The sequence below is a fragment of the Staurois parvus genome, unplaced genomic scaffold (assembly GCF_062004578.1).
Source record: "Staurois parvus isolate SC_StPar_1 unplaced genomic scaffold, SC_StPar_1.0 ptg000389l, whole genome shotgun sequence".
In the NCBI taxonomy this organism is placed as follows: Eukaryota; Metazoa; Chordata; class Amphibia; order Anura; family Ranidae; genus Staurois; species Staurois parvus.
The window spans coordinates 8395862-8413227 of record NW_028318185.1 but is presented as its reverse complement, the minus strand read 5'-3'; the positions used below and the strand labels follow the sequence as shown (position 1 = coordinate 8413227).

General features: G+C 44.4%; 1 protein-coding gene across 3 annotated transcripts in view; it reads right to left on the bottom strand.

Annotated features, from left to right (window-relative positions):
* The window catches only part of KHDRBS3 (KH RNA binding domain containing, signal transduction associated 3), a 234335-nt gene that overhangs the window by 85860 nt on the left and 131109 nt on the right, over positions 1-17366 (bottom strand). For all 3 annotated transcript variants that reach the window (XM_089685953.1, XM_089685954.1, XM_089685955.1), the window contains one exon: positions 10626-10765. In XM_089685953.1, coding sequence (XP_089542079.1) covers positions 10626-10765 — 140 coding nt within the window. The remainder of the gene's footprint in view (positions 1-10625; positions 10766-17366) is intronic.

Genomic DNA, 17366 nt, shown 5'->3' with positions numbered 1-17366 from the left:
GAGCAACCCAACAAGGACAGTGAACACATCAAAACATAGAATTCCTTGGAAGAATTTAACAATAGGAGGCAAACTACACAATGCAGTGAGCAACAGGGAACCATTCATAAATATGCAGAGCAGAAGGGTTATGTATCTTTAATTTAAATAAGCATGACGTATCACTAGACCAACAACCTTCATCAATATCCTCAATAGTATTGAGCTAGCAATCTAGCTCATATAAGAACAGGGAGGTCTAAAGCAAAACGTTTTGCACAATACGGAAATGCAACTACAAAGCCCTTTTATTAATCCCCTGGTCAGTGAGAAAAAAGCAGCTACATAGCAGGCATGTCAAACTGAAATGAAACAGTGGGCCAAATTGAGCAGATTATTCTTCAAGGGGCCACAACACTTGATTCCATGAAAAAGGTTATAGCACTCTAGTACTTAATGTTATAGCAATAACTACAACTAACAACCATTATCCCAGGAAAAAGAGCCTTTTAACTTCTCTTAAAGTGTTGAGATGCAAAATGTCAGAAGGAAATGTAGCATTTATCAACAGATGGGGGTCTCCTTCAAAATTCTAATTTAAACCAATACTGGCTGCAAAGAAGGAGAACATGTGCTGAATTGACATGGCTGCTGTATAGTGATTTACTTCTGCACAGTCAGACCATTCCAGGGCATGTGCTTGAGTCACAAGCCAACACTGCAGAACAGCCAATAGAATCCCAGACTTCAGCTTTTTCTACGGTTGTACTCATTGGAATTTTAAACTGATCTCCGGCATGTCCACTTCTTTGTTCCAGTTGTTTGGGTCGTAAGAGTGCTCTGAACAACATCCGGGATCGGTTAATTATACCATGCCCGGGACCACTTGGAAGACGTAGTCCCAGGCAATATTCCCTTCTGTTCCAGTACAGTTTGCTTCAATGTGAGTGCAAACCATGCCAGAGCACCAAAATCTCCAAAGATCGCTGTAGACAAGCAGGGATCACTGGTCTGGTTACCAAAGGTGGTGATGTAAAGTGTGCTCAGGAACACTTCCTTATACACCAATCTGAGTGCACACCAGCAGGGGAGGGGGGGGATTTGAACTCGGGCATGGTACAGTTCAACCGGGGCCAGTTTTAATGCACCCTGAGACAAAGGTAGAGGTATTTCTCATCAGCTGTTAGGTGGTAATTTCAGGCAGCCTTTACCACCAGAAGGGAAAAACAGCTGTAAATAACAGTTGATCCAGAGGAATGCAATAAAAAACCCCAAAACAATAAAACATGATCCAATTTGCTCCAGCGGAGGAAAAAATCCTTTCCAATTCCCCTAGAGCAGCAATGGGCAAACTACGGCCCGGTGGACCTTTTAATCCGGCCCGCGGAGCGTGTTACAAAAAAAAAAACAGCCAGGGCAGCGCGCTCAAATGCAATGATTGGCCAGTCTCGCTGCCACTCACATCCTGATAGCCAGTGATTGGCTGTCAGGATGTGTGTAGGCGGGGCAGCGTGACGAACGTGAGGGGAACAAGGCTCCTCTCACAGTCCGCCCTGAAGACCAGAACGGCGCGGGAACACGGCGAGAAGAACGCGCGGAGCAAAGGTAAGTGAATTGACACAGGGGGGACTTGGCTTACTACTTGCTACTTACTTACTACTACTATATGAGGGATGAATTACTATAGGGGGGATGAATTACTATAGGGGGGATGAATTACTATATGGGGGATGAATTACTATGGGGAATGAATTACTATGGGGAATGAATTACTATGGGGGATGAATTACTATATGGGGGATTAATTACTATGCTTACTATGGGGGAATATTACTATACTTACTATGGATGGCATGGTAGTGGCTGGGCCGCCCAGCAGCTAGTCCGGCCCCCAGGTCCAATATATGAACCCATTGCGGCCCTCAAGTCAAAAAGTTTGCCCACCCCTGCCCTAGAGCCAATTGGATATTCCCTGGATTAACGTTACCTATACATATTAGTATCCAGTTATATTTTGTGTATCTAAGAAACAATCTAGCACTTTCCCTTTGAGGACCAAGGGACGTATTTGTCCCATGTTTTTAATTGTGTGTATCATCTGATTAAGAACTTAAAACTCTTTTTTTTTGGTTTGAGTCAAAATAGTAGTTCTTATCAACAAACAACAAATGGATCTAGCTTTTTGCCAATTATTTCATGAAATGGCTTAGTTACAGCAACTGTAGTGTACGAACTTTAAAAACAAAAAAATTGATTCTTTTGGCGTTCCAAAATCTTACGGTCCTCAAAGGGTTAAAACAATCTTTGACCAACTTTTGAAGGAGTCTTTTCCACATTTTCACATCTCTCACTGTGAAGAAGCCTTTCCGTATTTGGAGGTTAAATCACTTTTCCTCCAGACGTAAAGTGTGCCCCCTTGCCCTCTGTGATGACCTCAGGGTGAATAACTAATATAGACCACTTTTATATTTATGTATATTGTTCATACCCCCCCTTAATCTCCTCCTCTTCTCAAGAGAGAATAAATTCAGTCCCTCTAATCTTTCCTCATAGCTGAGCTCCTCCATGCTTCTTATCAGTTTGGTTTCCCTTCCCTGCACTTTCTCCAGTTCTCCAATATCATTTTTGTGAACTGGTGTCCAAAACTGAACTGCATATTCCAGATGACCAATACCATCAACATCAATCCTCACGTTGGGTGCCAAAATGTCACATTTCTACTTCTGGTGTCAAAGGAGTTTACACATTGGTTAGTTGATTTAGAGGGGTACTGGTTCCATCAAAAGTTGGATCCTTGGCATATTATGGGACCAGACAAATGGACTAGAAATTCTGAAGGACCCTCTGCACACTGGTATATATCCTTTCAAGCAGACTGTCAGGGATGCGGGTGTGACCAGAAGTGTGTGGACTGACACAGGGAAACGTAGGCTTCAGATATGGTAAATAATATAATTTATTAAGACTAACAATACAAACGCAGTGCAAAACTAAACATAACACAGTGCAAACAAACTGAACCAAACCTCCAACAGATAACAAACATACGATACAAGAGTAGTCAGGCAGGCCGGGTCGGTAACAAACGGGCAAACTGAGTACCAGGAGAAGCCCACAAGGCAGGTGAGTCCCTCCACTATTGGCAAGTCCATTCCTGGCACAGACTATGCAACAAATAGGGATATTTAGTTCACACATATTGCAATACATGCTTAAGCTGGCCAACTGCGTCAAAGTAATCCCTCTATGGCCAGTCCTACTCTGCTCTGCCGACGCAAATGCTACTGTGGACACAATGCTAACATAGGGAAAAAGACACAATGGGGAGAGCTACAAGGTTCAGGTCTGGCTACTGACCCAACAATACAACAAACAAGAGATCCCTGTGCTCAAATCCCAAAAGCTAGTGCATGCATTTATCCATCAGGTATTCCTTCTAAAAATAACAGGTTTATTCATCATTTCTCTTCAGGGAAGCCTATCCTGCCCTCAGCTAATAATGGAATCTTCTACTCTTCCAACCAGTCCATCCCCCACAGTTACTACCTTTTGTACCACTAGCCCCTCCCTCCTAGATTGCAAGCTCCATGGAGCAGGGCCCTCCTATCCCTCTTGTATTGAACTGTACTGTTGCTGTACTGTCTCCCTTTATATTGTAAAGCGCTGAGCAAACTGTTGGCGCTATATAAATCCTGTATAATAATAATAATAATAATAATATAAATCCTGTATAATAATAATCATCATTTTAAAGCCTTTGGCCAAGTATACATCCAAATTATAGAGCCATCCTAAACTGCATACATCTGTGGCAGACTTTTATTAAGTAAAAAAAAATTGTGTTTATATATATATATAACTTTACGTCTGTGCTGAAAGGACCCTAAGCCTGTGTCTGTCTGCCCTTCTAAGCTACAAGATAATAAATGGAAATTACTCTCCTCTTGTCCTACAGTTGTGGAATGATACCAGTTCCCTCCCGTCAATACTGTATGCTCCAATGGTGGCAAAATGCATTTTTTTTAGTGTTGTTGTTGTTTCAGACACACATAACACTCATCTATAAAGAAAAATGACCCATGTCAACACTAAGTGACATCAGCCTTAATAGCTAGGTCAATCAATAGACATTTCAGCCAATGCATAAGCTAGTCGATAAATAGACAGGTCAGTAAAATGCCACACAACTTAAGGAATAAAAAGGTCAAGTAGTGCGCAACCAAATGAATACAAACTCAGCTCATTCAGTTAAAGTGTATGTAAACCCTAACAATGAGCGTCACTTATTTTCTCTCTTTTGATCTGTTAACCTGTTCCTGTCGACCTGGTACACATATACAGCATCTAGGTGAATGGGCTTTAATGGCGAGTTGCCACAGATACACTCATGGGCCTCTTTATTAGGTACACCCAGGGGCAGTCTGACCATATGGAAACTTGGGCACTGCCCAAGGGCCCGGGGTCAGTAGGGGGCCCCATGACATGCCCCTGGTACCTTTTTCATAGGCTTTTTTGAGTTTGGGCAAGGACGCAGGAGCCCCATGATCCCCTATTGAGGGCCCAGGGTCAGTAGGGGGCCCCATGACATGCCCCTGGTACCTTTTTCATAGGCTTTTTTGAGTTTGGGCAAGGACACAGAGGCCCCATGATCCCCTCTTGCCTGGGGGTCCCATGAGTTGTCAGTCCGCCCCTGCCGTACACCAGTTCTATTGCTTGGTAACACAAATTGCTAATCAGCCAATCACATGGCAGCATTTAGGCATGCAGATGTGGTGAAGACGACTTGCCAAAGTTCAAACCGAGCATCAGAATGGATTTAAGAGAACATGACATAGTTGTTGGTGCCAGACGGGCTGGTCTGTATATTTCAAAACTGCTGATCTTCTGAGCACAACCATCTCTAGGGTTTACAGAGAATGGTCCGAAAAAGAGAAAATATCCAGTGAGTGGCAGTTGTGTGGAAGAAAATGCCTTGTTTATAGGTAAAGTAGATCCAGGGAATATACGATTGCCTCTTGAGGGATCAGAAAGGAATTTTTTACCCTATTGGAGCAAATTGGATCATGTTTTGCTGGTTTCTTTGCCTTCCTCTGGACCAACTGTGGATGTAGGATTATAACTTTTTTTTTCTTGGTTGAACTGGATGTTTTTCAACCAGACTAACTATTTAACTATGTAAGTATGTAACTATGTTGATGTCAGAGATCAGAGGTGGATGGGCAGACTGGTTTGAGATGATAGAAAGGTTACAGTAACTCAAATAACCAAGGAATGCAGAATACCATCTTTGAACACACAACACATCGAATATTGAAGCAGATGGCTTACAGCAGCAGAAGACCACACAGACTGCCACTCCTGTCAGCTAAAAACGGGAAACCGCCTGCAATTCGCACAGGCTCACCAAAATTGGACAATAGAAGAATACAAAAACGCTGCTTGGCCTGATGAGTCTCGATTTCAGCTGAGACATTCAGATAATAGGGTCAGAATTTGGTATAAACAACATGAAAGCATGGATCCACCCTGCCTTGTATCAACGGTCCAAGTTGTTGGTGGTGGTGTAATGATATGGTAGATATTTTCTTGGCACACTTTGGGCCCTTTAGTACCAATTGAGCATTGTCTAAATGCCACAGCTACCTGAGTATTGTTGCTGACCACGCCCATCCCTTTATGACTACAGTGTCATAATCTTCTGATGGCTCCTTCCAGCAGGATAATGCACCATGTCACAAAGCTCAAGTCAGAATACCATGTTTGAATGCACAACACATCAAAGTTTGAAGCAGATGGGTTATAGAAGCAGAAGACCACACAGGGTGCCACTCCTGTCAGCTAAAACGGGAAACAGAGCTTACAATTCGCACAGGTTCACCAAAATTGGACAACAGAAGATTGCAAAAACGTTTCCTGGCCTGATGAGTCTCGATTTCAGCTGAGACATTCAGATGGTAGGGTCAGAATTTGGCATAATCAACATGAAAGCATGGATCCATCCTGCCTTGTATCAACGGTCCAGATTGGTGATGGTGGTGGTGGTGTAATGATGTCGGAGATATTTTCTTGGCACACTTTGGGTTCTTTAGTACCAATTGAGCATTGTCTAAATGCCACAGCTACCTGAGTATTGTTGCTGACCATGCCCATCCCTTTATGACTACAGTGTACCCATCTTTTGATGGCTTCTTCCAGCAGGATAATGCACCATGTCACAAATCTCAAGTCAGAATACCATGTTTGAATGCACAACACATCAAAGTTTGAAGCAGATGGGTTATAGAAGCAGAAGACCACACCGGGTGCCACTCCTGTCAGCTAAAACAGGAAACAGAGCTTACAATTCGCACAGGTTCACCAAAATTGGACAACAGAAGATTGCAAAAACGTTGCCTGGCCTGATGAGTCTCGATTTCAACTGAGACATTCAGATGGTAGGGTCAGAATTTGGCATAATCAACATGAAAGCATGGATCCATCCTGCCTTGTATCAACGGTCCAGATTGGTGGTGGTGGTGTAATGATGTGGGAGATATTTTCTTGGCACACTTTGGGTTTTTTAGTACCAATTGAGCATTGTCTAAATGCCACAGCTACCTGAGTATTGTTGCTGACCATGTCCATCCCTTTATGACTACAGTATACTCATCTTTTGATGGCTCCTTCCAGCAGGATAATGCACCATGTCACAAAGCTCAAGTCAGAATACCATCTTTGAATGCACAACACAACAAAGTATGAAGCAGATGGGTTATAGAAGCAGAAGACCACACCGGGTGCCACTCCTGTCAGCTAAAGACGGGAAACAGAGGCTACAATTTGTGCAGGTTCACCAAAATTGGACAACAGAAGATTGCAAAAACGTTGCCTGGTCTGATGAGTCTCGATTTCAGCTGAGACCTTCAGATGGTAGGGTCAGAATTTGGCATAATCAACATGAAAGCATGGATCCATCCTGCCTTGTATCAACGGTTCAGGTTAGTGGTGGTGTAATGATGTGGGAGATATTTTCTTGGCACACTTTGGGTCCTTTAGTACCAATTGAGCATTGTCTAAATGCCACAGCTACCTGAGTATTGTTGCTGACCATGTCCATCCCTTTATGACTCCAGTGTCCCCATCTTCTGATGGCTCCTTCCAGCAGGATAGTGTTCCATGTCACAAAGCTCAGACCATCTCAAACTGGTTTCTTGAACATGACAATGAGATCACTGTACTCCAATGGCCTCCACAGTCACCAGATCTCCATCCAATAGAGCACCTTTGGGATGTGGGGTAACGGGAGATTCACGTCATGAATGTGCAGCAGAAAAATCTGCAGCAACTGTGGGATGCCATCATGTCAATATGGACCAAAATCTCTGGGGAATGTTTCCAACACCTTGTTGGATCTATGCCATGAAGAATTAAGGCTGTTCTGAAGGCAAAAGGCGGTCCAACCCGGTACTAGCAAGGTGGACCTAATAAAGTGTCCGGTGAGTCGATGTGTCCTTGGCCTGCACCCACCTCCCAGCATTTAGAACCTCCTAAAGGGCCAGAAGGCTGTGGTGGGAAGAGGTTAATTATACTAATGAAAGCGTGCTTGTTATATCTGTATTTGTTGATCCTGCCAGCAATCTAGTGAGCTGATAACTTCCTGTGCTCTCTGCTGCACTCTCAGCAGCTACATTGTTTCCAATTCTCTCTCTCAATGTTATGGGGAAGAGGAAGGGTGTGTTCCGTAGTCTTGTCCTAGTGTGACAACCAGGGCTTTTCTTCTCAGAGAATATGTGCAGGAACTTTGTCCTGAGTTACTATTGTCTACCCCCCTACCCACCTTCAAGTACTGTTCCTTGGTGTCACCCCCTACCCACCTCCCAGTACCGCCCCTTTTAGAGAATACAAAACCAAATATAATGTTATAGTGACAATTAATTTGTATGGAATTTGTTAATGATAACACGAAAAACAGTGAAATAGATCCACTGCAGGCAAGAAGACACCCCCAACCAGCAACAATAGATCTCCCCAGCAACAACAGATTCACCCCAACAACAACCATATCCCCCAGCAGCAACAACAGATCTCCCAGCAGCCAGCATCAATAAACCCCTCCCTCAACAGTAGATCTCTCCAGCAAAAAAGTATTCCCCCCAGAAACATAAGACCCCCAGGAACAATAGATCAACAAGCAGCAGCAACAGAACTTCACCCAGTAACAATAGATCACCATGCAAATATAGATCCCCCAGCAACAATAGATTTCCCCAGCAAGAACAGATTCACCCCAGCAACAAAACCCCCAGCAGCAACAACAGATCTCCCAGCAGCCAGCATCAATAAACCCCTCCCTCAACAGTAGATCTCTCCCAGCAAAAAAGTGATCCCCCCAGAAACATAAGACCCCCAGCAACAATAGATCAACAACCAGCAGCTACAGAACTCCACCCGGCAACAATAGATCACCATGCAAATATAGATCCCGCCAGCAACAATAGATCTCCCCAGCAACAGCAGATACACCCGAGCAACAAAACCCCCCAGCAGCAACAATAGATCTCCCAGCAGTCAGCATCAAGAAACCCCTCCCTCAACAGTAGATCTCTCCCAGCAAAAAAGGATCCCCCCAGATCCATAAGACCCCCAGCAACAATAGAGCAACCAGCAGCAACAGAACTCCAAATGGCAACAATAGATCACCATGCAAATATAGATCCCCCAGCAACAATAGATCTGTCATCAGTGAGCATAAATAGACCTTCCAGCACACCCCAGCATTCCTTGCTATTACATACATTCAGTGCTGGAGGCGCCAGAACTGCATCCCCTCATGTTCCTGCTGAAAAAAAGCCCTGGTGACAACAATGCTCCTTCATAGATACAGTACAGTGGGATTGTTGTCACCCCCAGACAGGAAATGTGTTATTAGCAGGATCACCAAGTAAAAATAAAGGGAAAAAAAAACTAGAAAAGGAAAACTAATGCAGCCAACACATGTAAGGATAGTAAGCTGCAGCATATATACTATTTTTGTCCTTGGGATTAGATGCAGTTTAAAAACAAACAATCAATAAACACACATTTACACACATTCTGTCCAAATAACAAATATCAATGATGATGAGGACATCCTGGCACTTGTAGTCATAAAATTCTCTTCTCTCTGGCACTATTGAGTCAATCACCATTTCAGATTGAACCTGCCAATGGTTTCTGATTAGTGTTAATTGTCAAACGCTGGAGGCTAAGGGGGGTGGTAAAAAAAAGCCAATGGTGATTCAGCATCTATGCATAACCAAACTATAAGAGCAGCTTCACACTACCCCCGTGCAGTCCCGCAGTGCTTTAGACCAGGGGTCGCCAAACTTTTACTGTCCTTCAGACTTTATGGGTGCCAAACTGTGGCCATTGGGAGTAGAAACGGTTCAGGTCAGTGGGAAACAGCAGTGCCCCATCATTGGTGTGGGAGGAATAGTGCCCCATCATTGGTGTTGGAGGAATAGTGCCCCATCATTGGTGTTGGAGGGATAGTGCCCCATCATTGGTGTTGGAGGGATAGTGCCCCACCATTGGTGTCAGTGGGAGGAATAGTGCCCCATCATTGGTGTTGGAGGAATAGTGCCCCACCATTGGTGTCAGTGGGGGGAATAGTGCCTCATCATTGGTGTCAGTGGGGGGAATAGTGCCCCATCATTGGTATCAATAAGAGGAATAGTGCCCTATCACTGGTGTCAGTGGATAGAATAGTGCCTCATCATTGGTGTCATTGGGAGGAATGGTGCCTTATCATTGGTGTCAGTGGGAGGTATAGTGCCCCATCATTGGTGTTAGAGGAATAGTGCCTCATCATTGGTGTCAGTGGAAAGGATAGTGTCCCATCTTTGGTATCAATGAAAGGAATAGTGCCCCATCATTGGTATCAATAAGAGGAATAGTGTCCTATCACTGCTCTCAGTGTATAGAATAGTGCCTCATCATTGGTGTCAGTGGGAGGTATAGTGTCCCATCTTTGGTATCAATGAGAGGAATAGTGCCCTTTCACTGGTGTCAGTGGATAGAATAGTACCTCATAATTTGTGTCAGTGGGAGGAATACTACCCTTTCACTGGTGTCAGTGGAATAGTGCCTCATCATTGGTGTCAGTGGGAAGGATAGTATCCCATCTTTGGTATCACTGGTCTAAGTGTGTAAAATAGTGCCTTATCATTGGTGTCAGTGGGAGGAATACTGCCCTTTCACTGGTGTCAGTGGGAGGAATAGTGTCTTATCAAATGTGTCAGTGGGAGGAATAGTGTCCCATTTTTGGTATCAATGAGAGGAATAGTGCCCTATCACTGTTGTCAGTGGATAGAATAGTACCTCATTATTGGTGTCAGTGGGAGGAATAGTGCCTTATCATTGGTGTCAGTGGGAGGAATAATGCTACAAAGCACAAAGGGGTGGTGTGAAGCCCACTGAAGGTTACAGTGACCCCTTAACGATGTTCAGAAATATGCGAAAACGAAAAAAGTGCATCCCACCCCAACCCAGGTTATCATATATTCTGCCCTAATTTGTAAATCCATTCTGGTAGCAGGAAAGAGCCATTCCCCTTTGCACTGATATTTAAAATAGCTTTTTGAACTTCCTAAATACAAATCTGAGATTTTAATAAACTGCAACGTTACCTTGCCAACGAAGATACTGGTGCCCCTCGAGGGCGAACAGACTGTTTCCCGCGACCACTTGGGACCTCTGCATTTTCTGATCCGCCATTCAGGTAAGTGAGTTCCTGCAGCTGTGCCTGTCTAATTTCATCATTGTAGTCCTGTATGGGGAAGAGAACATTCAATAATGAGCCTGGACTTCTAGTCTGTATGGGGAAGAGAACATTCAATAATGAGCCTGGACTTCTAGTCTGTATGGGGAAGAGAACATACAATAATGAGCCTGGACTTCTAGTCTGTATGGGGAAGAGAACATTCAATAATGAGCCTGGACTTCTAGTCTGTATGGGGAAGAGAACATTCAATAATGAGCCTGGACTTCTAGCCTCTACAGGGAAGAGAACATTCAATAATGAGCCTGGACTTCTAGTCTGTATGGGGAAGAGAACATACAATAATCAGCCTGGACTTCTAGCCTGTATGGGGAAGAGAACATACAATAATGAGCCTGGACTTCTAGCCTGTATAGGGAAGAGAACATACAATAATGAGCCTGGACTTCTAGTCTGTATGGGGAAGAGGACATTCAATAATGAGCCTGGACTTCTAGTCTGTATGGGGAAGAGAACATTCAATAATGAGCCTGGACTTCTAGCCTGTATAGGGAAGAGGACATTCAATAATGAGCCTGGACTTCTAGCCTGTATAGGGAAGAGAACATACAATAATCAGCCTGGACTTCTAGCCTGTATAGGGAAGAGGACATTCAATAATGAGCCTGGACTTCTAGTCTGTATAGGGAAGAGAACATACAATAATGAGCCTGGACTTCTAGCCTGTATAGGGAAGAGGACATTCAATAATGAGCCTGGACTTCTAGTCTGTATAGGGAAGAGAACATACAATAATGAGCCTGGACTTCTAGTCTGTATGGGGAAGAGAACATTCAATAATGAGCCTGGACTTCTAGCCTCTATAGGGAAGAGAACATACAATAATGAGCCTGGACTTCTAGTCTGTATGGGGAAGAGAACATACAATAATGAGCCTGGACTTCTAGCCTGTATAGGGAAGAGGACATTCAATAATGAGCCTGGACTTCTAGCCTGTATGGGGAAGAGAACATTCAATAATGAGCCTGGACTTCTAGTCTGTATGGGGAAGAGAACATACAATAATAAACCTGGACTTCTAGCCTGTATGGGGAAGAGAACATTCAATAATGAGCCTGGACTTCTAGTCTGTATGGGGAAGAGGACATTCAATAATGAGCCTGGACTTCTAGTCTGTATGGGGAAGAGAATATTCAATAATGAGCCTGGACTTCTAGTCTGTATTGCAGAGCCAAACGGTGAGCATTAGAGCAGAATGCAAGGCAAGAAATCATAATCTCAGGATTTCAGTCATATGCCCCATATATGGTACATGCCCTTCCCTTACTTCTGCAGACGCAAGCATCCTCCATGTACACAGTTCATCATTTCATCCTCCAACAGGTGCGGACTGACCACTTGGAAACTCGGGCACTGCCCGAGGGCCCGGGGTCAGTAGGGGGCCCCATGAGATGCCCCTGGTACCTTTTTCATAGGCTTTTTTGAGATTGGGCAAGGACACAGGGGTCCCATGATCTCCTATTGCCCGAGGGCCCCATGAGTTGTCAGTCCGCCCCTGTCCTCCAACTTAGCAGCAGAACAGCACTACAGAACACCTCCCCCTTATGTTATGAAGAGGAGGAGAAGGGAGTGTCCGGTAGTCCAGCATTGGAGGACTCAGGCAGGTCTGACAACACTGCTTGGTATTTCAGTGCAGAAATTGCACTGTGTTGTCAGCTCAAACAGAAAATTAAGAGCTTATTTTTGGATTTTATGGAAATCAACATGTATTTATTTATTTCAGGTGAAACTCGAAAAATTAGAATATTGTGCAAAAGTTCATTTATTTCAGTAATGCAACTTAAAAGGTGAAACTAAGACTCATTACATGCAAAGCAAGATAGTTCAAGCCGTGATTTGTCATCATTGTGATGATTATGGCTTACAGCTCATGAAAACCCCAAATCCACAATCTCAGAAAATGAGAATATTCCATGCAATCAATAAAACAAGGATTGTACATAGAACAATATCAGACCTCTGAAAAATAGAAGCATGCATATGTACTCAGTACTTGGTTTGGGCCCCTTTTGCAGCAATTACTGCCTCAATGTGGCGTGGCATGGAAGCTATCAGCCTGTGGCACTGCTGAGGTGTTATGGAAGACCAGGATGCTTCAATAGCGGCCTTCAGTTCTTCTGCATTGTTCGGTCTCATGTCTCTCATCTTTCTCTTGGCAATGCCCCATAGATTCTCTATGGGGTTCAGGTCAGGCGAGTTTGCTGGCCAATCAAGCACAGTAATCCCACGGTCATTGAACCAGGTTTTGGTGCTTTTGGCAGTGTGGGCAGGTGCCAAGTCCTGCTGGAAAATGAAGTCAGCATCCCCATAAAGCTCGTCTGCGGAAGGAAGCATGAAGTGCTCCAAAATCTCCTGGTAGACGGCTGCGTTGACCCTGGACTTAATGAAAGCACAGTGGACCAACACCAGCAGATGACATGGCTCCCCAAATCAACACAGACTGTGGAAACTTCACACTGGACTTCAAGCATCTTGCAGTGTGTGCCTCTCCATTCTTCCTCCATACTCTGGGTCCTTGGGCCTCTCCATTCTTCCTCCATACTCGGGGTCCTTGGGCCTCTCCATTCTTCCTCCATACTCGGGGTCCTTGGGCCTCTCCATTCTTCCTCCATACTCTGGGTCCTTGTGCCTCTCCATTCTTCCTCCATACTCGGGGTCCTTGGTTTCCAAATGAGATGCAAAAGTTGCTCTGATAAGAAAAGAGGACTTTGGACCACTGAGCAACAGACCAGGTCTGTTTTTCTTTATTCCAGGTAAGACACTTCTGACGTTGTTTGTTGTTCAGGAGTGGCTTGACAAGAGGAATACGACATTTGAAGCCCATGTCCAGGATCCATCTGTGTGTGGTGGCTCTTGATGCACTGACTCCAGCCTCAGTCCACTCCTTGTGAAAGTCCCCAACACTTTTGAATGGCCTTTTCCAGGCTGCGGTCATCCCTGCTGCTTGTGCACCTTCTTCTTCCACACTTTTCCCTTGCACATAACTTTCTATTAATGTGTTTGATACAGCACTTTGGGAACATCCAACTTCTTTTGCAATTCCCTTTTGAGGCTTTCCCTCCTTATGGAGGGTGTCAATGATGGGTTTCTGCACAACTGTCAGGTCAGCAGTCTTTCCCATGATTGTGATTCCTACTGAACCAGACTGAGAGACCATTTAAAGGCTCAGGAACCCTTTGCAGGTGTTATGGCTTAATTAGCTGATTAGAGTGGAACACTTTGAGCCGAGAATATTGCACCTTTTCACAATATTCTCATTTTCTGAGATTGTTGGATTTCATGAGCTGTAAGTCATAATCATCACAATTATGACAAATCACGGCTTGAACTATCTTGCTTTGCATGTAATGAGTCTATCTCATATATTAGTTTCACCTTCTAAGTTGCATTACTGAAATAAATGAACTTTTGCACAATATTCTAATTTTTCGAGTTTCACCTGTATAGCGCCGTCAATTTACGTAGCACTTTACATATATGCTTGAGGGCCCGGGGTCAGTAGGGGGCCCCATGAGATGCCCCTGGTACCTTTTTCATAGGCTTTTTTGAGTTTAGGCAAGGACACAGGGGCCCCATGATCCCCTATTTCCCGGGGGCCCCATGAGTTGTCAGTCCGCCCCTGGTCCCTAACCCTCAAGGGGCGTACAATCTAAGGTCCCTAACTCACATTCATACTAGGGACAATCTAAACAGGAGACAATTCACCTACCAGCATGTCTTTGGAGTGTGGGAGGAAACTGAAGTACCAACTCACACAGGCACAGGGAGAACATGCAAACTCCAGGCAGGTGGTACCATGGTTGGGATTTGAACCAATGCCCCTAGTACTGTCAGGCTGAAGTGCTAACTATTTAGCCACTGTGCTGCCCCTATTTTCTGTACTTGCAGCTTTTTTAAAAAGATAAAACCAGAGCCTTTTTTTTTCAGCAGGAACGCAGAGGAACGTATTTGCGGCACCTCCAACACTGAAGTTATGTAGTGGCAAGGGGTGCTGGGGTGTGCTGGAGGGTCTATGGCTGCTGGCGGATCTATTGTTGCTGGAGGGTTTCTATTTTGAGTAGGGAGTCTATTGTTGTTGGGGGATCTATTGTTGCTGGAGGGGATCTATTTTTGAGTAGGGAGTCTATTGTTGCTGGGAGATCTGTTGTTGCTGGTGGGGAATTGATTGTTGCTGGGAGGGTCTTATGTTGCTGGCGGTTCAGTTGTTGCTGGGAGGAATCTACTGTTGAGGGAGAGGTCTATTAATGATGGTTGCTGGGAGATCTGTTGTTTCTGTTGAGGGTCTATTGTTGCTGGGGTAGTATTGTGTTGTGGTGGGGGTCCATTGTTGCTGGGGGGTCTATTATTGTAGAGGGGATATACTGTTACTGGAGGTGGTCTATTGTTGCTGGGGCGTCTATTGTTGCTGGGATAGAATTTTGTTGTGGTGGGGGTCCATTGTTGCTAGGGGGGTCTATTATTGTGAAGGGGATATATTGTTACCGGAGGTGGTCTATTGTTGCTGGGGGGGTTGTTGTTGCTGGGGTAGTATTTTGTTGTGGTGGGGGTCCATTGTTGCTAGGGGGGTCTATTATTGTGAAGGGGATATATTGTTACCGGAGGTGGTCTATTGTTGCTGGGGGGGGTTATTGTTGCTGGGGTAGTATTTTGTTGTGGTGGGGATCCATTGTTGCTGGGGGGGTCTATTATTGTAGAGGGGATATATTGTTACTGGAGGTGGTCTATTGTTGCTGGGGGGTCTATTGTTGCTGGGGTAGTATTTTGTTGTGGTGGGGGTCCATTGTTGCTAGGGGGGTCTATTATTGTAGAGGGGATATATTGTTACTGGAGGGGGTCTATTGTTGCTGGGGGGTCTATTGTTGCTGGGGTAGAATTTTGTTGTGGTGGGAGTCCATTGTTGCTAGGAGGGTCTATTACTGTAGAGGGAATATATTGTTGCTGGGGGGTCTATTGTTGCTGGGGTAATATTTTGTTGTGGTGGGGGTCAATGGTTGCTAGGGGGGTCTATTATTGTAGAGGGGATATATTGTTACTGGAAGGGGTCTATTGTTGCTGGGGGTCCATTGTTGCTGGGGTAGTATTTTGTTGTGGTGGGGGTCCATTGTTGCTAGGGGGGTCTATTATTGTAGAGGGGATATATTGTTACTGGAAGGGGTCTATTGTTGCTGGGGGGGTCTATTGTTGCTGAGGTAGTATTTTGTTGTGGTGGGGGTCCATTGTTGCTAGGGGGGTCTATTATTGTAGAGGGGATATATTGTTACTGGAGGTGGTCTTTTGTTGCTGGGGGGGGGTTATTGTTGCTGGCTGAAGGGGATCTATTGTACTACTTTTTTTGTTACCATGAACCAATACCATACAAATTACTTAGCACCACAAAATGATACTTGGTTCTGTATTCTCTAAAAAGTGTAATACTGGTGGGTAGGGGGTGGAACCAAGGAACTGTACTTGGAGCTGGGTAGGGGGTGGAGCTGATTCAGAAAGTCGGTGTTCCTTCACCTATTCTCTGAGAAAAAAGCCCTGGATAAAACAAAGATGTGTTGGCAAAGGATCATACGAGAGTGAAAAAAAAAAAAAGCCTATTGAGCATGTCCCATTTTACTTTCCTTACTCTTGTTGTCTTGGTTTTGTGTTTATCCTTTTTGTGGGACTATAGATTTATGTTTGTCCCAAGCATGTTTACATTTGCTGTTCGCTGACTCGCTTTCTCTGTTGGAAGTCTATATCTAATATCATCCACTCTTTTGGTAATATAAAACTTTCTAAGGGTATGTTTGAACTTTCCTCCAGTTTGAGGTCATGTTCTCGTGTTCTTGTTCTCAGCTTGATACTGAAAAGATTGCCCTGCTAAACCTCTTCATGTATTTGAAGATTTCAATCCTGCCGAACGTTTCCCTTATATTCTCAGGCTGTACATATGATGTTCTTTGCAGTCTCCTGATATGTTTTATCCCTCAGACTATTGTTGCTGCCCATCTCCAGACTCAGTCTGTTTTATTAATAGTTTTTGTGAGGTCTTCAGAACTGGACCAAGTATTCTAAATAAGGTCTAAATAAAGGTCTATATAGAAGATGCAGGACCTCCTTCCTCCTGCTGGAGACCCCGCTAATGATAACTCCAGACCTACATAGGGAAATCAAGGACCTCCTTCCTCCTGCTGGAGACCCCGCTAATGATAACTCCAGACCTATATAGGGAAATCAAGGACCTCCTTCCTCCTGCTGGTGACTCCTCTAGTGATATAAAGATCTACAGTATATAGAGGAATCAGAACCTCCTTCGTCCTGCTGGTGACCCCTCTAGTGATATAAAGATCTATATAGAGGAATCAGGACCTCCTTCCTCCTGCTGGAGACCCCGCTAATGATAACTCCAGACCTACATAGGGAAATCAAGGACCTCCTTCCTCCTGCTGGAGATCCCGCTAATGATAACTCCAGACCTATATAGGGAAATCAAGGCCTCCTTCCTCCTGCTGGTGACTCTTCTAGTGATATAAAGATCTATATAGAGGAATCAGGACCTCCTTCCTCCTGCTGGTGACCACTCTAGTGATATAAAGATCTATATAGAGGAATCAGGACCTCC